At 35.7% G+C, this 22,133-nt stretch overlaps 1 protein-coding gene and 1 pseudogene across 4 annotated transcripts; one reads left to right on the top strand and one right to left on the bottom strand.

Moving 5' to 3' along the window:
• The first annotated feature begins 16,764 nt into the window (after positions 1–16,764).
• On the top strand, positions 16,765–18,921 carry LOC145041196 (Mitochondrial transcription termination factor family protein). 3 transcript variants are annotated; one of them, XM_078989144.1, is made up of 5 exons: positions 16,784–16,898; positions 17,116–17,245; positions 17,411–17,551; positions 17,622–17,678; positions 17,785–18,921. In XM_078989144.1, the coding sequence occupies exons 2-5, from the start codon at positions 17,189–17,191 to the stop codon at positions 18,757–18,759; spliced, it is 1,230 nt and encodes a 409-aa protein (XP_078845270.1). In that variant the 5' UTR covers positions 16,784–16,898; positions 17,116–17,188; the 3' UTR covers positions 18,760–18,921. The 3 variants fall into 3 exon arrangements, 2 of the variants coding, with proteins under 2 accessions (XP_078845269.1, XP_078845270.1); XM_078989143.1 differs by lacking the exon at positions 17,116–17,245 and having other exon boundaries at positions 16,765–16,898; XR_013679991.1 differs by lacking the exon at positions 17,116–17,245 and having other exon boundaries at positions 17,391–17,551; positions 17,777–17,928.
• Positions 18,922–19,106: 185 nt separating this feature from the next.
• Positions 19,107–21,858, bottom strand: LOC145041195 (F-box/kelch-repeat protein SKIP11 pseudogene; annotated as a pseudogene). Its single transcript, XR_013679990.1, has 2 exons — positions 21,244–21,858; positions 19,107–20,812 (listed from the first exon to the last, which is right to left on the bottom strand). The product of XR_013679990.1 is annotated as an F-box/kelch-repeat protein SKIP11 pseudogene (transcript).
• Positions 21,859–22,133: the final 275 nt, after the last annotated feature.

Here is a 22,133-nt window from a genome sequence, read left to right as displayed (position 1 = left end):
TTATATAACCCTGACGTATTCACTAGGTACTTACATAGTTAACTGTATTAATCCTTTAAGTTGTGATGAATGTGTTCCTTCAGAATATCCTATATTTTCTTAGTGAGAAATGTAATAATGCCAGTTCCTTCTATGACTACTTAGCTTATACTAGCTATATTTAAACCAATATCAAATGGACAGTTGATTGTGTGGATCAGCCCCAAGCCCACAACCAAACAAGGAACATGAAATGAGGTGGAAATCACACATTCCACTGCTCATCGAATATTCTTCATATATAACATTGATGTATATTCTAAGAAATCATGGAATTAACAATGATTGCTCGTTAGTTGAATGGTAAACCGTTTGCTTGTAAATTACTGATGTTTGTTCTCGAAAATCCTATATTTTCCATAATAGTGAGTTGTTGACTTAAATGCTACAAAACTGAAAAGTACATGTATTTCCCCATACTTAAGTTGTTAAACTGTGTTTTATTATTAAATAAAACTAGCCGAAAACATGTTCGTTTTGTAAACTGGGAGTGATGTTAATACCCTCCTGTGATAACTTAGTACATACGAGTTATAGAAATCTAGATCGAATAGACAATCGATTGGGTGATTCTGTCCTAAGCCCACAACCAAACAAGGAACAAAAAATGAGGCGGAAGTCACACATTCCACTGCATGCCAGATGTTAATTTCATATCACCCTGAAGTCACACAATGGGTTCACGGTTGAAAAAGGGGGTTAAGGTTGGATTATTGGGTTCACAGTGTGTTCTTGGTGGATACTTGAAGGTTTGAAGATTTGAATAAGTGTTCTTGGTGTTCTTGGTGAAAACTTGAAGATCTAGTCAATATCTTATGAATTTATGAAGGTTCACGGATGATAGTTGAGAGTAAACATGGGAGTGTTTACGATTGGAAAATGTGAGAAATGAATTGGTTCACGACTGAATACATACATACATACATACATACATATATATATATATATATATATATATATATATATATATATATATATATGGGTGTTTACGGTTCATAATGGGCTTGGGCTTTAGGGTTTACGACTCACTGTATGGGGGTTTCACCCCTAAACGAGCCTTGATTGATGTTCACGGTCATACCATGGCTGTGAACACCTTGTTCTTTGATTTCTAGGCCGTGAACAACTTTATGGATCTGATTTCCAAACCGTGAACTACATCCTTGAATCATTTTTTGCCGTGAACTCAGAGTTCTAGATACTTTTGGACTGTAAACACCTTGATCTTTTATTTCTTTAGACCGTGAACACATCTATGGTGTGTTATTTATGTTTTATACCTTAATCTTTTGCCCAAAGTTGTATTATACCTTCCTAATTTAGTTTAGGTTTCTTTCTATACTTCTTTGTTAGCTCTATAAACAAGCCCTACGGCTATAGAGGACACCATGCAACAAAGATTGCAATGTGGTTTACACTAGTACTTGGTTAGGGTTTAGACCATGCTAGGTCTAAAATTTGGAGTTGTGACATCATACCCCCGTTAAAGGGAATTTCGTCCTGAAATTCAACTCCTAAGTGGTTATCCATGAATTAAGGAGGGAGGTGGGTACTTCTGTTCCATATGATCTTCTTGTTCCCAAGTGAATTCTGATCCTCGCTTGACATTCTAGTGGATCTTCATTGTTGGGTCGGTTGTTCTGTTCGATAGAAAGTGTATGGGTTTGACTTACTCGTCTATGTTCATTCGAATGATAGTATGTACGCTCGTAGTCCTGGACAACCTTTTGTCCTGAATTTCACGGTAGGAATCATACCTGGTCATCTATCATCGCCTCATGTATACAAGTCGCATATAATTAAGATTGATAAGACGGTCGGATGGGTGACTCTGCCCGAAGTCCACAATCAAACAAGAAACAGGAGGTAGGGTCGAAACACACATCCTAAGTCCATAGAATCTTAATTATATACCACCCTCACGTATACAACTAACAGTGATAGATTAACCGTATTTGTCCCTAGCCTCTGTGCTTGAACTTGAATTGTTGCATATGTGGTATTCCCGAAAGGTCTGCTGGGAATACTTCAGGAAGGTTACAGAAGGATATAATAATCTTCGCATGAGTACTTCGGAGGTTTGAAGCGAAAGACGATTTTGAGGTTGGTGTTGAGTTTGTCGATAAAAGTGACGAGAGTTTTGTTAATCACTCGGTTAAAGCGAAGGGTCATTCGGTAATACACATGATTGGTATGGCGAGGACCAAGCCAATCCAGGTCGGATGACATCATCGTAACTTCTTGTTAGCACACGTGGTAAGTTGGTTCAGAAGGAGTGTATGTTAGAATGATAGTGCTCATATGTGTACGTTTCTAGTGCTTTCTGTTTTATCCCTGTTATTACTACTACGAGTATTTTGTACTGCATTAAGCGAGTATTAACAGTACAAGTGTTCTGATGGATGGTATGCGAATAATTGTCATTTTAAAGTCATAACTTTTGTATAATTTATGATTTTAAGCAAAATAGTCAAATTAATAATTTCAGTATAATGTTAAATAGTTAACTTAAATCATAATTTCAGTTAAACTTAAAAAAATCGATAGACTGTTTTATAAATAATTAAAATTTATAAATTATAGTGTTAAGCTTAAATTATAATTCTAAATTAATAAAAAAGACAATGAAACTATTTTTTATAATCATTAAGAATTTTCAAATAAGTAACTTAAAAATAATTTACAATAAGAATTGTTAAAAGTAATATTATATAAAAAGTTATTATATTATCTTTAAAAACAAAAACAAAATTTTTTGTTTTAAATAACTACAATCAAAGAAACTAACAATATTTATCAAATAAATTTTAACAAGTTTTACTTTCTGAAACCAAATTAAACTAATTAATAGTTTCTAAATACGTTATTTTAAAATAATTACAAGAACAATAGTTAAAAGTAAAATTATATACAAAAATTATATTATTACCTTTAAAAACAAAAACGCTGCTTGATGATTTAAATAATTACAATGATAAAAATTATAATCTTAAGCAAATAAACTTTTTTAAATTAATTAATCATAACAACAACTATAAATATCATTAGACCATATATTATATTTAATTTTATTCATGAGTGATCTGTATGTAGAGGTCATTGAGACAATTGAAATTGTAGAATTTTAAAAGATGTCTACGTTACCATATAATTCAAAACAAACAATGTTTATACCAAGTTATTATAAAATTTATTATATAAGAGCTAATAACAACGTCATTGATATATTTAAAAAACATATATTTGTAAAGATTTCAAATGTATTGTTGTATTCTGTGCAACGTGCGGGTATTTGACTAGTTCATATATAATTGGTTTAATAACTGTTGTGTTTTATTTCAAAATTAGTTTCATAAACGACTAAAATGGCAAACGAAAGACTTATGTTTTTCGAAAATAACATAACAAATTACACCCACTAAAGATCATCTTGAGAGTAATGGAACGATAAAAGCACAACCAATTATGAAATGAAGAAATAACAACATTTGTAGTTTTTTGGGTCCTCTTGTGAGACTTTGAAGTTGATGGAGAATGTGGAAACCTTTGAGATACCAACAAAAACTCATCTTGATTTACGATTCTAGTCTTGTAAAACTCTTAAAACTCTTAAGCTTTAAGTTCATAAGCAAAGTATGAACTTTAAGAGAGAAAAATGCAAATGCTCTTTCAAGTGTAAAAGAAAAAACAAGAAATAATGAGTATGTCATGGTTTTTGCATGTAAAAATGTCAAAAATGAAAGTCTTTCATGAACTCTCTTAAAGCCAATTAACCACTCATGTCATAAAAAGAACTTGTCACACATGTCTTTGAGAACCAACAATGATTTTGATTAAACAAACCAAAAGGTCATGCTTCTTTTATTATTTCTTATTAAGATATAAAAGAATACAAAAGTTTATAAATTTTGTAAACTTTCTTTTATAAAATATAAACTTTGGCTTTTGGCTAAAAGACAAAAGTCTGTCTAGTCCAAAATAATCTACATGACTTAATAAATCATAAAATATGATATATTATATTACTTACTAACGAAAATTATTATTTCCAAGAAATAAATAATTTTGGTTTATTGAATATTTATTAAAATCAATTTCTAATAAATAATCAATTGTGTCAAGTTGTTGTTAGTATGACTCATTAGTATCATATGTTAATTAACAATATCATTTTAATATAACTCTTGGGCATACAAGATCTTTCAGTCTCCCATTTGCGCAAGACTTATATTAGATTGATATAGACAGTGGTGAACTTCTAGAAACATTTCATTACACCCAACAACATATGACTTTGTGTCATTCTATCAACAATCAATTACCCAGTTATCCTTTTTTCACAGACATATGTTGAACGTGATATACAGATCGCAATCAATGACATTTGGTGTTCAACTTTTGGTAAGGGGTTTTAGATTTCTAACTCTCAACACATAATCGGAACAAATCACATCTTGATTACATAAGCCTCTTGCATAGTTCACACTATACCCGAATATGGCTTTGATAACTACCCGGTTACAGACGAACATTTGACTATATCAAAGCATAACACTCCCTACACTTAAGTCCCACTATGTATCTCAGGTGTTAAGGATACAAAGATGGTCCCTTTTAATCAAGTATCATTCATGATAGCGATCCATGATGTGATCTTAATATGGGTCAGTTCAATACTAGTTCCTTGGTAAGTACCTACGAAACCTGGTTACAACCATTTTCCAACTTTCATCTAGTGAAATTTAACCAATTTAATTCATATTAGTCTTACTTCATAATTGCTCCCACAATTATAATCGATTCCGAAATTGTAGAACAATAAGATTATCCATGGATTAAACAAGTTAATATAGAACACAACAAGTATTAATGTTATGATCATATTCTAGCATATCAAAACATTATATAATAGTTGTTGTCACAAAGTTCCAATATCCAAATTCTAAATCCAAATCAAAATTGTAAAACCCACAGATTCGGGTTAATCAATTAAGATATAACAAGCGTTAAAAATATTTTTTTATAGAAGATTATCTAGGATAAATAATCTTAACCAAAGTAATAGTTAGGGTCAACAATTGTAACATATTTGACGTAATAAAAAAGGATTATATGAATATTATGTGTTTCATGATTATTATAATATAATAAAATAGAAAAAAATCAGTCGAATCATTCGTAAATCGTAAAAATAAGTGTGCCAAAACATATATATTATTATTTATTTAGAAAGTGCACGTCTTCCCGATCCCGAAAATATAAATTTCGTAAAAATCAAACTCCGTATTAATTAGATATGATTTTTATAAGATATAAAAGTCAGCATCGCACAACGAATGTATGACGTAAAAAGCTACGAAGAGAATGATTGACTTTTAGATAAAGCCACCAAAAAGAAAATCACAGTTGTCTTTAAAATAAGAATTCTGAGAAAAAGAAAGTGAAAAACGAAGTTTGTACAAGCGAGTTATGATTTTAGTAAAATCATTTAATTTTATAAAATATGGACACAAAAATAAAATAAAAATTAGCTGACGGAGTCTAAACGAAAGTTGTAGATCTCATTGATAGCTACGCGTGGATATAAAGAACGTCAAAAACGGAGTTCGTATGAACGTGTTATAATTTATAATAACATATTTACGTATTAAAATAAAGTATAAATCATATCTATATATATATATATATATATATATATATATATATATATATATATATATATATATATATATATATCATTAGAAGGTATCGACGATGCGATCGTTAAAACTAGTGTTGTGTACTTTCGACATTAGTTTAGTACAAATATTGTTAAATATATTTAAAATAGTATTATAAATTGGTGTTTAGTCGTTTAAATAACTATAAAGTCATTAAGCAACTATAGATGGTAGTCTTTGAAAATTTAATTACTATAAATAAGAGCTTGTAGGGTCTCATATTTCTTGCACTACTCTCTTGATTCAAGAGTCTTTCTCTTCTTATCCCTCGAGTATTTCGGTCCCTCGTGATTCGACTTCTCTTTCTGTAGTTTTAGTATAGTAAGGTGAGCGCTGAAGCACTGCAAGAATCTTTTTTAGAAAGATTCAGTGGTGAAGTTCTACCCCTGCAGAGCCCGACTCCTAGCTGAAACCGCCTTATAAGTAAGTTATGTTTACCCTACTTTAAGTATAACTTATGTTTAAGTTCATTATCGTTCTCATGAACCTATAAACAATATATGTGCTAAGTATTATAAATTATACAAGGTCTTGTTATGATACCTTTTATCTGCTCACGGTATGAGAAATCTAGTTTGTAGGGCCGCATATGGTTTTTGGATTTCATAACAGCTTAAATGCCAAAATGGTCCTGCCTTCCGGTGTTTGATGTCTGGCCCTTGTCCATAGTTGTTGAAAATTATTGTTTAACACTTATAAAACAATATCGCTCGTAAATCTAGACTAATAATTAGTCGCAATAAATATTAGACTAAAATCTAGTGGTAATGATACTAGGTTTTGTCGAAGGAAAATAAAATTGTTAGAAGAGAAGCGCTACCCAAGTTTGAAGTCATCACTTTAATAAGTGAGTGCATAGTCCCTTTCATGAACCTGATTTTAATACAAGTATTGATTAAAATATTAAATATATGTTTGTGTGTGAAATATTTGTTATTGCCTGAAATACGTGTTAAGAGCATATCTGATAATATATGATAATTTAGGGTATAGAATAAACCTAAATTAATTGAGATGAATATCGGGTAATGTCTCCTTATGAGTACAAGTAAGATATACACAGAGGGTCAAACTTTAAAATTGTCATTGATTTAAGAGCATGGATTAGACATAGTCATTCGTCCCTAGTTCGAGAGTATGGAGTGGGCATAGTCATTTGTCATTAACCCAAGAGCATGGATTAGACAAACCTGATATGGGAATATGGATTAGGTAAAACCGTTAATTTTAGATCCAGGAGTATGCATCGCGTCGCAGTGAGGATCGATGGGGTGGAGTAAAATTGCTTATATGAGGTGAAATTGTATATATTGTGAGTTCTAAAGTATATATTTGGTATAACATTGTGGGATTGAAATCCCTATGTACTCACCAGGTTTCCCAGCCTAAACCACTCAGTTTACTTGAATCATAAGTATCGATACGAAGATACATTACACTGAGAGATTAAAGGCGATGTAAATCATTAGTGTAAATGAATGTATAGTCTATTTATGCTTATGTTTCTGTATTGATGATGATATCTCGATGTTTTAAATGAAAACACATTTCTTTAGAAATACTTTGATAACATCATTATCATGTTTTCTGGGAACAAATTCCCAATACTACATTTCAAAAAGGATACTCTTATTTTTAAATAAGCACAAATAAAATACTTTGATAACATCATTAAAATGATTTTCATAAGATATAAAAGTCAGTCGCACACAATGAATGCATGACATAAAAAGCTTCAAAGAGAATGGTTGATTTTTTAGCTAAAGTCACCAAAAAGAAAATCGTAGTACTCTTTAAAATAAGAATTTTGAGAAAAACAATATATGTGCTAAGTATTATAAATTATACAAAGTGTTGTTATCATACCTTTTAACTGCTCACGGTACGGGGAATCTGGTTTGAAGGTCCGCATAAGGTTGTTAGATTTCAGAACAACTTAAATGACAAAATGGTCATGCCCTCTAGTGTTTCATGTATGGCCCCTGTCTATACATAGTATTTGAAAAGTATTGTTTAACACTTATAAAACAATATTGCTCGTCAATCTAGACTAATAATTAGTCGTAATAAATATTAGACAAAAATCTAGTGGTAATGATACAAGGTTTCATCAAAAGAAAATAAATTTTTTAGAAGAAAAGCGTTGCCCGACTTTGGAGTCATCACTTAAGCAAGTGAGTGCATAGTCCCTTTCATGAACATGATTAAAGTATTATGTTTGTGTGTGAAATATTTGTATTTTCCTGCAATACATGTTAAGAGCGTATCTGATAATATATGATAATTTTGGGAAAATAATAAAACTAAATTAATTGAGATGAATATTTTCCCTATAATATATGCACAGAGGGTCGAGCTTTAAAATTGTCATTGATCCGAAGCATTAGGTTGAGGTAGCATGCCAATAAACCCGGGGAGCAGTTGGGTTGAGGCAGCATGCCAATAAACCTGGGGAGCAGTTAGGTTGAGGAAGTAGGCCAACAAACCCGGAGAGTGATTGGGGTCGAGGAAAAAGGCCAACACACCCAGTATGCATGTTGTATATATGTATTTGTTGTGCAGGGTATTTTAGAGAAACTCACAAAGCTTCATGCTTACCCAACTGTTAATGTTTTCAGGTATCATCAGGGAATGTGCAAAGGTGAAGACGTTGCAATACACATTCATTAGCAGCAACGAAGATGTCACATTTACCATAATACTATGGTTTTCAACAATGTACCTTGGGAAGAATGGTTTTTCTTAACTTATATTCTGAAAATGAGCATATTTATCTTAATTGAAAATGAAACATTTTGGTTGTGAAAATGGGACGTTACAAGTTGGTATCAGATCCCTGATTTAGGAGATTTGGATGAACACTCGTGGAATTCCAAACTCAAAATATGGAGCTAAGAGTTTTGCTAAACCTTTTTGAAGAATATTCATTTCAAGAAAAGAAAAGAGAATATGCGATGTGTACAGTCAACCGGTGCTCAAAAAGTGATTTACCAAAATATCCATACTTACTTTATATGTTGTATTTGACTTGCTGTTATATGTGCTATAGTATGATGTGCATGTTATAATTAGACTAAGGATCTACTCAGGTTGCATGATCGAATGATTACTTAGGATAAATGCCTTTTTCTTTGTGATATTTGAGCTGTTAGAGATGCTGTATAGTGAGCGCGCTAAGGATCCTCAGGAATTACATGTTAGAATTTCCCGATCCTTTTGTTGTTTTGTTGATTATTGATGTTAGTTATCTATTAAGTGAATGTGTTAAGTTATATGACGCAAAGGGTAAATAATCTTGGAATGATTGATTCAACCTTATTGTGTAGCTCTCGTTTGAGTTTAACCATTGTGGGGTTGCAACTTTTAGTAGAAAGATTATTTAAGTTTCATTGCATGTAATTGTATTCATAATAGTTAGATGGCATTGGTAAAAGTTTCTTTCGCGACTGATAGCATGGCGGGGATGAGTGTTCCAAGTGACCTCGGAGGAGTGTTATAGTGTACTTGTGTGAGTGTTGGTGTATGAGGAAGTCTAAATTGGGAGTTTAGGCAATTGTGGTGGCTTTTCTAAGCATAAGGATGTGTTGATACACCTAGTAATGGTAGAGTTCCTAGAAAATAATTCTAGTGCATGCTCATGTGTGAGAAGAACCCTAAAGGGAGAGAGTCTAGGACGAGCAGTAGTGTGTGCCTGGGTGGCACAGAGATCTAAGATTGGTAATAGTTTGGTGTAGTCACTTAGGGACTTTGAGAGATTCGAAATATTCATGTTCGAAGGTTTGTTTTGTGTTGTTTATGCATTCTGAGAGTCAAGTCGAGTATGATCACGGTTAAGACGTTATGAGGTTTTGGTGTTGCAAACGTTAGTCGATGATGGTTCAAACCCTAAGTTGGGGAGAACTGGGTATTCTGCTTAGAGGATCATTTGTCGATTCGATTTTATGGTTTCATCGCGAAGGATTAAAGGAATCTGCAGTTCATGTGAGCTAGATTTTGGTTCGGGTTTATGGTCATATGGGGGGGGGGGGGGGGGTTAAGAAAGTGGGTTACCATCAAAGTGCTCGTGATTTAGACGTTTATCGTTGCGTGGATCTGTCGGAACCCTCCATAGATGCGGATAATTTAAGGTTTGGACATATCGTGGGGGTGCAAAGCAAGCTGTCATTAGGTGCACGTCTTTAAGAACGCATGACTTGTTCTTACAATAGAAAGCTGATAGGTAAGGAACTTGTTCTGGCCAGTAACTCCATTTTGGGTAGCACCACAGATCTGGATGGAGGGGAGTTGAACCACTCATTTTTGTATTAGTTATATGAATCATGGTTATCTCGCGGTATGGGTCGGTTATTCCTGGTCGAGAATGGGCAGTCATTAATGTGTGAGGGGAGTTTCTGAGTTTGCTAAGAGTATTCTTGTAACGTCCCAAAATATAAGACCAAAAATTTCATTTTTCATAATAATAAAACCACCAACCAAACATGTTTATGAAAACATAAAAGAAAATTAGAGCAAGTCAATAAATCATCTCAGTAAAACAAAGTCATATAAAGCGGAAATCATGGTGTGTAGGCGATGTGATCACCCCGAGCTCTTCCCTTTCGACCCGGAAGTACTTGAAACATAAATTGAAAACCATAAGCATGAAGCTTAGTGACTCCCCAAAATACCTCATACTATACATATCAAGCATACAATATGCCATGCCCCCACTACCATCAGGCCCCGCTCGACATCGAGCTCGCTCGGCATCGGGACCTACCTGGAACAGATCTATCAGTAGCATGCGATGGGCCCCGCCAACACACTCATCAGGCACCGCCTGGCATTGGGCCCCACCCGGTATATATACAAACACATACAAGACATAAAATAGTCACAAAGGCAATTAGCATACTATAACACAATCCATTGGGCAGGATTTAGTGCCTTCGACCCGCAAGTACTTTGACAACTATCGTATTATAACACACTCATCAAGCCCCGCCTGATATACATATAACACTTGCTAGGTCACACAAACAACTAGCAAACCAATAACCACAAACGATGGGCTGACATTGGTTCCTTCGACCTGCTAAATACTAGGAGGAGACTCACCTCAAATTGCTGAAAAGAAAATAATTGCTCGGGTTGCCGCTCTGGAAATTCCCCATACTAACCAATCAAATAAAACCCCAATTAATAATTAGGCCATAAATCATAATGAGGAGTCTAAGTTATTTTCCCAACTCCCATGGTAAAAAGGTCATCTTACCCCTTCATCACTTGGCCCAATAACCAAGGCCCAACCCAATGGCTCCAAAAACCAATATGGCCCAAATTCCTAAATGACATCCGAAGCCCATTTTGGGCCCAAATCCAAGAAGGCCCAAAAACTAATTATCTCCCACAGTCATAAAGGCTAGTGGCACAACAAGGCTCAAAACCCTAGTAGTCCAAATACGGCCCAAGTCGCAAAAGTCAACAAAAGTTAAGATAGTTGAGTATGACTAGCGTACTCAGACTTATGCCCAATGTACTTCATCATTGGCCAGTATGTGTTGTGCACGAGCTGGAACGCCCAACGTACTCCACAACATGACCATATTTCCATTAAGAGATTAATCGATTGAGCCACTATGTCTAATTCTCATATATGATCCTAAATGATGTCTTAACACGTAAATTTGGCAACTTTACTCCTCTGCGTGTCTTAATAGGACCCAATACTCAATAAAACCCATAATAAGAACCCTAACTCATGCATGGTCCAATATAACTCATCAAGATTACATTTTTATGAACAAGGGACCTCAAAAATGCTAAGATCTATCATCCTTATCTTCTGGAGTAGTTCATACTCTCATGCATGACTTAAAGGACCATAAAAAGCACAAAAACAAGTCATAACTAGATATAACAAAATGGACCATCAAAGTAAGAGCTTTATACATCAAAAAGCTTCCCAAGTTGATGATGATTCTGGATCCACAAGCTCTAGCCACACCCATGCATGGAGCACTTGCTGAAATCAAGTTGGATCATCATGATCTCGGATAACACATCTAGATCATATGTGGAGCATTAGTACATTGATTGATCATTAGAAACATTATTGGCTAATCCATAACTCTATGGCTCAACAAAACGTTGATGGATCAACATGAATATTGGTGGCTTATCTCAAGTCAATGGAGCGTCATCAAGACATTGATGGATCAACATGAATACTTGGTGGCTCATCTCAAGTCAATGGATCAACATGATCATGTTGATGGCTCAATAAGATTACACATGGCACATCATGTATAATGATGGCACATCCAAATTCTCAATGGCACATTCAGTTCATCAATATTCCATCATGAACACGTGGTTGTACATCTTCAAGTTCAAGACACATTCCAACATTCAAGAAACAACTCAAATCAATAACACTTATGAAAGTTGATAACATTCTAGAAGACAATGGAGCAAAATGATGCTCATGATGTTCATCATACTCTTAATGTAGATCAATAAGGCTCAAGAGAAATGAAGAATCAAGACTTGGATGGAACCTTAACGGAACACAAACGAAATTGGAATATTCCATCCATTCTCTGTTAAGTAGGGCAAAGGTATCAACTGATGACTAAGTAATGATGACGTGTCAACACCTGATTGGTCAGGCCATGTAATGGGCTTTTCCAAAGCCTATATATAGGCCCTTTGGGATCCATTAAAAAGTTACTCATGCCTACTCAATTTTGCTTCTTCATGCTCGTTCTGCTCATTTGTGGTTTAGACTAGTTTTCAGAGAGTTATTTGAGTGTTTTAGTGTGTTTACTATTCAAACACTTGTAACTGAATCTTTATGAATATGAGACACATTTGAATCAATGATCTTGAGCATACAAAGCGTTTTTATCATTAACTTGGTTAATTCACAACTCTATATTTTCCGCATTACTTACCACTTGACGATTTTAAAACTCTGTTTCGGTATTTTCAACACTCAGACTCTTCGAGTCTAGGTTTACTGAATTTTATCATTTCTTCAGTTCGTATCAGAGTAATTGAATTTCCCATATCTTCAGGCCCCACCCAATGTCTCTAAAGCCCAATATGGCCCCAATTCCTAAATGAAACCCAAAGCTCATTTTAGGCCCAAATCCAAGAAGGCCCAAAGCCTAAAAATGTCCCAAAGTCAGAATCCCTAGTAGCCGAAAAGGCCCGAAACCCTAGTAGTCTAAATACAGCCTAAATCACAAAAGTCAAAAGATGTCAAGGTTGCTGAGTACACCCAGCGTAATCAAACTTATGCCCAATGTACTCCATCATTGGACAATACGCATTGTGTATGAGCTGGGTACGCCTAACATACTCCACAACATGACCATCTTTCCACTAAGATATTAATTGATAGAGCCACTATGTCTAATTCTCATATATGATCCCAAATGATTCTTGACACGTAAAGTTGGAAAATTTACTCCTTTACATGCCTTAAAGGGACACAATACTTAATGAGACCCATAATAAGAACCCTAACTCATGTATGGTCCAATATAACTCATCAAGATTGCCTTTTTATGAAAAATGGATCTAAAAAATGCTAAGATCTATCATCCTTATCTTCTGGAGCAGCTCATACTCTCATGCTTGACTTAAAGGAACATAAAAAACACACAAACAAGCCCTAACTATATCTAACAAAATGAATCATCAAGTTAAGAGCTTTATACCTCAAAAGATTCCCACTTTGATGATGATTCTTGATCCACAAGCTCTATCCACACCAATGTAACTTCCAAGAGTACCTCTTCCTTCAAATCACCAAAAACACCTTCAAAGTTCACTTCTAAGCTCAAAGGATTCAAAAGGAAATTAAAGTTTTGTTCTTAGGGTTTGGAGAGGTGGAGGTTAGTCATACGAAGGTGCATGAGTGTCTTAAGGTGTTTAAATAGGGCACAAACCCTAAAAGTTAGGGTTTTCCCCAACCGACCATAGGCCCTACGTACCCCGACATACGCCCCATGTACGTGTGGGCCTCCGCGGCCAAATCAATGATCCAATACTAACGTACTTGGCTAGGGACCAATTTGCAAGTATTTTAAATGAAGGGCTAAAAGGAAACATACCTAAAAATTGAAAATGTTACAAATCTCGAAGGGATCTTGTTCGGTATGTGTAGGGTCATCAGGTTTGGTTCTCGATCCATTTTCGATCGTTGGTTGTTCAGTTATCAGTAGCAGATGAGGTTATTTGAAGGATTCAAGTTGAATCAACTAAAGGTGTGACTGATGAGCTGGCCCTTAGTCAAGTTTAGTAAAGTTGTGTTTTGGTCTTGGTATGGGTGACATATCGATTTTCTAGGTTTTAAAATTGTTTATTCTTGTGATTTGAGATGATAGTTGGTCTTAGTTATTGGAATATTGGATATTGGATCAAAAATGTTCAATTTTCAGGAATGATCATGGTTGCTCAAGATTCCGTTTCGGTAGATCGAATGGGTTGGGTTGGTATTAGGATTGTTTCAAGCATGATTTTCGCAACATTTCTGACCAATTTTGGAATCCTTCCCGAAGTTGAAGGTTTGTTTATTTGATCTTTTGCGCATTGGTAGAATATGTTTAGTTCGTCATGGTATGGGATCTCAAATGTGGTTAATATAAGGATGTGTCTAATATTGGTTGGGGATTCGTCGTTTCATTTGATTTGTCGGTACGCTACCTTGAGGGTAAGGTCACGTTTAAGAAGGAACACAGTTAGCCTGGGGAGTGTTGTGCTTTGTCCTGGGGACTGTGTAATATTGTGTTTATAATATGAATTAGGATTTCGACTATCTATTTTGTTTCCTGATTGTGTGCGGCCAATTTTCATCTAATGTAATTTCAGAGGCAGTTGGACTATAGAAGAGTGTGTGTTTCAGAATGGTATGATTCATGAATTTTGATAGTACTGAGTAGGATGTTGATTGGGTCCTTACCGATCATTAGGATGATGACAGTGTGTCTTTAGACCGTTGGATGTTGGTTGGGAGTCCTCATGGTTGTGGCTGGGTGATGGCAGGGGAGATAAGGATCCATGTGCTTTTCAACCCAATGATTTGATGACAACACGATGTGTCGTGAGCCATCATGGATTTCACTTGTGTGAGTGGGGTTGGTGGTTGTGTAGCAGAGACCCATGTGTTGGTTTGTTAGTTGTGTGGTTTAGACGGGTGTTGTGCAGTACAACGTTGTCTCTAGTGGCTCAATGATCGTTAGGTAGAGTCGGGAGGTTGTAAGGTGTTGGCTTGAAGGAGAATTCATGGTGGTATATTAGCAGCTCATTATTGGGATTCTTATTAGTGGGTTGTGTTCATCTTATAATGAGGTTTCGTGTGAGTCTTCTCACAGTATTGCCTGTGTCATAATGGTGTGTATACTAGACTAGCCGAGTCTTAGTAATTGGTGGCTATATAAGTATTCTTAGATTTGTTAATAACTCCGAGACCGCTTATAGTCCTCAGGACTACTAATAGACCTAGGGTTGCTGATAACCCATAACCATTTAGATTGACATATGGTTGGTGGTTCACTGATTAAGAATACCAGGATACGGGTGGTTTTGAGACCCTTGAGAATATTGGTAGATAACTATGCGTCCAAAGCTGTTTTGGGAGCCTAAGTGTCACACGAGTTTTAATATTTCTATGATTGCGATTATGGGAGTAATTTGTTAGTTGCAACTTGTCAACAAGTCGGGTTTGCAGTTAAGGACCCCAATCATGATATCTAATTTTAGGTTGGAATGAGCTAAATCGTTGTTGTTCCATTTGACTATCTCCATGGCTTGATGCAAGGTTTTTAGTCAAGGGGGTTACTTCTAGAGTGGAAGCGAGAAATGATTTCGAAGACGAAATATAATTTAAGTAGGGGAGAATTGCAACACCCAGTTTCCAGAATGGATCAGTTTAGGGCTTCAAGGAGTCAAAGGCATGGTTTTTGGGTAAAATAAGGTGTCACGACATGACCATGTGACTAGTGATTAAATGAAAATGTTGATTTAACTGAGCTCACGACGTGAGATGTGCTGCAGCCCAAGCCCATGATCTTTTAGGGTTTCCTTTGTATTTAATCCCCATAAACTTCATTTTAAGGTTCATTTATAGTCTCCTTCGTCCTTAAACACATAAAAACCTTAACCCTAGCCTCTCTTTAGGATTTTTGAGCCTTTGTTGTTGTTTTGGTGGCTTGAAGAAGAAAGGATCACCTTTGGAGCATAGATCTAACTTGGAAGCTTCATTTGCATCTGCCAGGAACATCTTTGGACCTTTGTAAATAACCAAGGTGGCAAGCCGATAAATTCGAGGAGAAGTTGGGTTGAAGCGGCAAGCCAACAAACCTGGAGAGCGGTTGGGGTCGAGGCAGCAGGCCAACACACCCAATATGCATGTTGTATATATGTATTTGTTGTGTAGGGTATTTTGGGGAAACTTACTAAGCTTCATGCTTATCTAACTGTTGATGTTTTCAGGTATGCCCAGGGACGAATGGTTTTTCTTAACTTGTATTCTGAAAATGAGCAGTTTTACATCAAAAAAAAATGGAAAATTTTGATTATGAAAATAAGACGTTATAAAACCAATGAAAATACATTGTGTATTTTCACACCTTACCTATTTTAATTATAATCAAACTGTTTTCATTAATGTTGATGTAATAATTCACAAATTTGCCTTACAACCAAGAGCGGACGCAAGATTCAGTAGTAGGTGTTGCGGACGACACATTTTATAATAAAAAAAAATCAAAAAATTGAAATCGTATACAGAAAAAACAGCACATGTTCCAAAGATAACCCCCCATCCTTACAACCAAGTGACATAAAATCCGTTTTAAATGTTGATGACAGATTGACAATTACTCGGCCCAACCTATTCAAAGCCCAACTGAACTAATATCTGGATTTTAGCCTTTTTAGGCCATGTGAAGAGTTTCAAAATTTTCACTTCAGTCCTTGATTTTCAAATAAATCTGATTACTACCCTAAAATTTTTTGTTTTCTCACACGGGTATCTTAAGTAGTTAAGTTACCACTGGAATTCTGTCCGCAACCATGGCGTCTTGTCTAAAACGAAGAACAAGTAACCTTCTATCGCAAAAGCCTCGAATCCTTTCATCCTTCTTCGCCGTAAGTTGATTGTAATTTTACCAATATTTGCTACATATGGTTACTCTTAATTCTTTTCGGAAATTCGCGTGGGTTGTGATTAAATGTTTGTAGATTTCTAGGGTTTTTTTGTTCGTCAGAATTTTAAGATTTAGCAATCTTTTCTATTTTAGGTTTTTGTATTGCAGCCGCGATTTGGTTCTCTAATATGTAATTCCTAAACCCTGTAAACTTGCAGATGTATGTACTTCAAATTAGGGTTTTAGAAATTAAACCAGAACGATTGATCTGGATACGAAAGCAAACCAGCAATGCCTAGAGTTTCCATTCTTGTTATAAGAAACAGAGTATCCTTACCTCCATCTATGGTGTGCATTTGCCTGTTTGAACTTGATATCTAATTCACTCACTTGATTACCAGTTTACTTACTGCATTCCCACAGTGCTCCTATTTTTATGATTACTTGAAGCTTTTTGTTGGTTGATTTATGTTCTTTCATTTATGTCATGTAGATGTTCTCTGTCATCTGCAGGAGAGATGGTTTGGTATATTGGCTTACCAAGACCATTTAGCTCATAAAACTAATACTTCCATTATCAAGCACCTTGCTCTAATAAAAGATGGGTTAACAGCTTCTTTTTCAACATTCGCTGATTCAACCAATGAACTTGTGGTAAGTTTTACTGTTATTCTTTTTCTTTATTTGTTTCATGTCACTATTTAACTTTTGGTGTTTTCTCTAGGAAGCAGAAACACCCACCAACATTCCCGATAAAAAAGACGAAACACTCCAAGATCAGGTCTCAATTTTAACTTCTTTAATCAATTTTTATTTTTATTTGAAAAAAAAAATGATGAAAATCCTTAACCTCTCTTCTATTTCCCTTTTTCCTCCAAGAGTATCAGTTACCACCAAAAACCTGTCAAGATTTATTCATACAATGGGGATGCAACAACCACGAAACATCACAAATCTTTGAACGAATGCCATCTCTCCACAAAGCAAAACTCGATAAACTTCAATCCAAATTACAAATCCTTCATGACCTTGGGTTCACCTCCTCTGACTTAGTCAAAATCATAAGCTGTAGGCCCCGCTTTCTCAAATCAAGACTCAACAACTGCCTCGATGAACGTGTCAACTACCTCGAAAACATATTCGGATCAAAACAAACCCTCCAAAAAGCCATTCTTAGAAACCCTTCCATTCTTACATACGATTTAAAAAAAATGATCAAACCCACAATCGAGTTATACAGATCAATGGGTATAACCGGAGACGATTTAGCCCTAATGCTACTATCGCGTCCCACCATAATCCCACGCACCTCACTAACACCTGAAAAAATGGATTACATTAAAAGAACGGGTGCCTCTCGAGATTCTAAAATGTACAAATACGTTGTTACCCTTATGGCGATTTCACGAATCGAAACAATTCGTGAAAAAATAGCGAATTTGGAGAAATTTGGGTTTGTTGAAGATGAGGTTTTTCGTCTTTTGGGCACCTCGCCACTTGTGTTGACTTTATCGGTTGACAAAGTTCAAAGGAATATGACTTTTGTGGTGGCAAGTATGAAATTACCAGCGAGGGTAGTGCTGAGTCATCCTTTTTTGCTTTATAATAATCTTGAAACGGTTATGAAACCTCGTATGATTGTTGCTGGGAAGATTGAGGATTTGGGATTGGTTCCAAGGATTGAGGGGTTTAAGGTTTTTACGGCTTTGAGGATGACAGAAAAGAGGTTTTTGAAGGCGTTTATTGATTGTCACCCTTTGGAGATTTCAAAGGTGTTGATGGAATGTTATTTGGATGCAAAACATGTGAAAAGATTAGCAGAAGAATCCAAGAAGATTTTGCATAAAGGGTTTCCTTTTTGAGGTTATATGTTTTGAAATTTCATGTGTTTGTCAAATTACTTGTGTAACTTAAGATTAGCAAATGAGAATGATTTTAAAGATTACATTTTTCAATGTAAAGTTACATTGTTTGAGGACGTTTGTTATGCGAAACTGGACATAACAAATTGAACTGGTTTAACATTTATTGAAGCCAAAATTTATAATTTTTTTTTTTGCTTGGAAGTATGCGCAAGAAAGACAACAAAGAAAGACTCGTTTTGAATATCGTGTGTGAACAACAAAAGACGTTAATGCCCTTACACTTGTCGACGAAAATAACTTATGTAACAAATGAAACCCTAAGATATAGAAACAATACAAGAATCTCAACAGGAAGCAATATAGATATGTATGTTTTCTTTTAGATCAATTTTGACAAAATTCTACCTATCAAAGACAAGTTACTACATCCTCTAACCCTGATACAGACACATGACAATTTTAAACAATACAACCTTAAAGAAATCTTTAATGTCAAGTAAAAATCTGTTCTTTTTCTTCATGAACAATTAAAATTAAAAATAATAATAAGAAAAAAAAAAAAAAACTTCTGTTGATAAAAAAAAAAAACCCCACCACCTTCAGCACCCCATCACAGCACAATTGTAGACAAAGTTACTACTCTGTTTCCTCCCAAGCATAGTCCACCGTGGCGGCCCATCTCGTGGGACCCACGAATTCACTTCTATAAACCCGGTCCCACTACTCCTGGGCCCACCAATCACAACAACCCGGTCACCACAACCCCTAAACGCGATCCCCCACCCGTTCATCGAGTCTGCCCGTTCGGGCAGCCGCCCGACCGTCTCCCATTCTTTCCTTTTTTTATCATACTTCCTCACTTCCATATCTACACAGTCAGCAGCATACAGCTCATTATCCACCACCGCCACTAGCGGCGGCGCCTCCGTGGTGGTTGCTGACGTGGTGGCCCGCACCGGCGACATGTTCGGAATCTCCGTCCAAACCCGCGTAACCAAGTCAAACTCTTCACCACAAGTCAACGGCTTCATCTCAACCCCTCCTACCCCACCAATCACATAAAACTTATTATCCATAAATACCCCTGAACACATTTTTCTTGGTTTCAACATGTTGGGAAGAGTCACCCATTCGCCTGACTCACTGTTGTAAAGCTCAGCCGAGTTCATAACCTTTCCAACCGGGTCCGACCCGCCCGCGACAATCGCGATCTGCCCGAGACTTGCTGACCCGAATAAACATCTGGGCGCGTTCATTAGCTGCCCGAATGACCATGAATTTGTTAATAAGCTGTACTTGTAGATGACATGATCAAGAACTTCTTTTCCTAACACGAGTAACTCGGTGCCAACTGCTAGTGATTCTTTATCGGAGAATTGAAAGCATGTGTTTGATGACATTGTGGGAAGATGCATCCAATGCTGGTTAATCGGGTCGAAAGCTTCCCATTGGACCAGGTGGCAAGAAAAGTAAACCCAATGTTCGATGATGTTGTTTTTTCGTCTTAATCGGTATAGTTCACCGGTTCTGATGAGGTCACGGAAGGTCCGGTTTAACGATGCTAAAGCACCGTAATCGGACCGAGAGCATCGGAGGAGACAACTGATTGAGTTGTCTCGTCCGATTGCTTGGATTAGAGAACTGGAATCGGAATCGGAATCGGAAGTGGAATCAGAATTGGAATCGGGATTGGGATGGTTGTTGGATTGGTCAATGGCGAGGTCGTGAAATCCTAATCCGAGTTCAAGATTTTCGTATTTGGAGATTTTTCGGGCGTGAATGGGTTCGTCATCTTCGAGTTGTTCTAATGGTCTTTTTTCTTGATGGGATTCGATGTTGTTGATTGTGAAATTACTCATAAAACCCCAGGTGGTGTTGCTCTTGGTGTTGAAGGTTCTTGAAACAAAAAAGGATCGATCCTCCAACATGCCTTCTTGAATCAAACCCAAAAGAGATGGAAAACTTTTGGGTATCCCTGAATGAACCCTATTATCAAGATTCTTGAATTCTTCTTCTTCTTTGATCGCCACCAAGCAAGAAACTTTTTCAACTGAAATCGCATATATAGGAATATGATTATTATATTACCAAGTTATGAATCATATAGAGATTCTTATTCGCAAAATTGATGTATTGGGAAATAATAGAATCAAGTAGGTGAAGAAACACAAACACGAAGCAGTAATCGAACTGCTGTTAATCTACAAATGGCAATAACGAATAACGCAAAGCATGATAAAAATCCAAACTTTGTAAGACAAGATGCAATAAGAATTTGATATTGGAAATACTCAGATCTCTTAATCTCGATATCAAATAGAATTTGACAAAGTCAATCAATCCAATCGAATGATAGTTTCAAAACCCTAAATTAATCTGCTGAAAATCGAAAGCTGAGGCACTTTTTCCCCCAATCAAAAAGTTAATTAGATCTGTTTGATTGGAGATTACACTAATTAAATAAAAGGGTATTTAACTTACCGAGTGGATAAGAAGAATTTACGCAGGACTGCCTCCCTTGTATCGAATTATGCCGAAAATTACCAATAAAAAATCTTCTTTCTCTACATGAATTTGTTAGTTCATCAATGCTTTCTATCTTTCTCCAGCTTTCTGCATACAGGTGTCTGTGATGTGAGCTTCAGTTATTGGCGTTTCACAAAAACGAAAAAAAAAAAAAAACTTGCTTTTGGTATATTTATATATATATATATATATATCTCTCTCTCTCTAGAAATCTGGAAAGCAAAAGCTTTTTAGAGTTAATTTTTGTTGGGGTAAGAGAAATTAGGGAATAACAACAGGTTTTGTTATTGCTGTTTTTATTGCTTCATCTCTAATACAAATTCAAGACCTCTTTGTGAAATTTATCTCTAATATGAACAGATGTATACATAAATACATACATATATACATAGATAGACATATACATATCTATAGTATATATAGAGAGAGAGAGAGACAGAGAGATGTGAGAGAGAGAGAGAGAGAGGTCGGATGGAGGAGAAAGAGGAGGACGGCGGTCGACGGTGGCGTATGGGACCCACAACCAGCTGGGTTTTTTTTCTAACTTTGCGTCGAGTCGCCGCCGTGTTCGACTGTTTTTAAGGGGTTGAGGAGATTACCGGTAACCGGCAATAGCCAGTCTTGACACGTGTTTTGGTAATCTTTATATTGTTTTTGTCTTTTTGACAAATCGGTCACCCCCTTTTCATTATGAGTATTTTTCAATTTCTATTTCTCACGATATACGAGTTTTGGGGATTTTATTCGTGTACGTCTCTACTCCACAAAGTAAATCATTTCTCGAATATTTAGGTTGGTTTATAATTTGGTTTTTAAAAGGTTATTTAAACTAGTTTTTCATCGAC

Source organism: Lactuca saligna, chromosome 4, assembly GCF_052625555.1.
Source record: "Lactuca saligna cultivar CGN05327 chromosome 4, ASM5262555v1, whole genome shotgun sequence".
Lineage (NCBI taxonomy): Eukaryota > Viridiplantae > Streptophyta > Magnoliopsida > Asterales > Asteraceae > Lactuca > Lactuca saligna.
The sequence above is the reverse complement of the archived record's forward strand: the minus strand, read 5'-3'. Positions and strand labels throughout refer to the sequence as shown.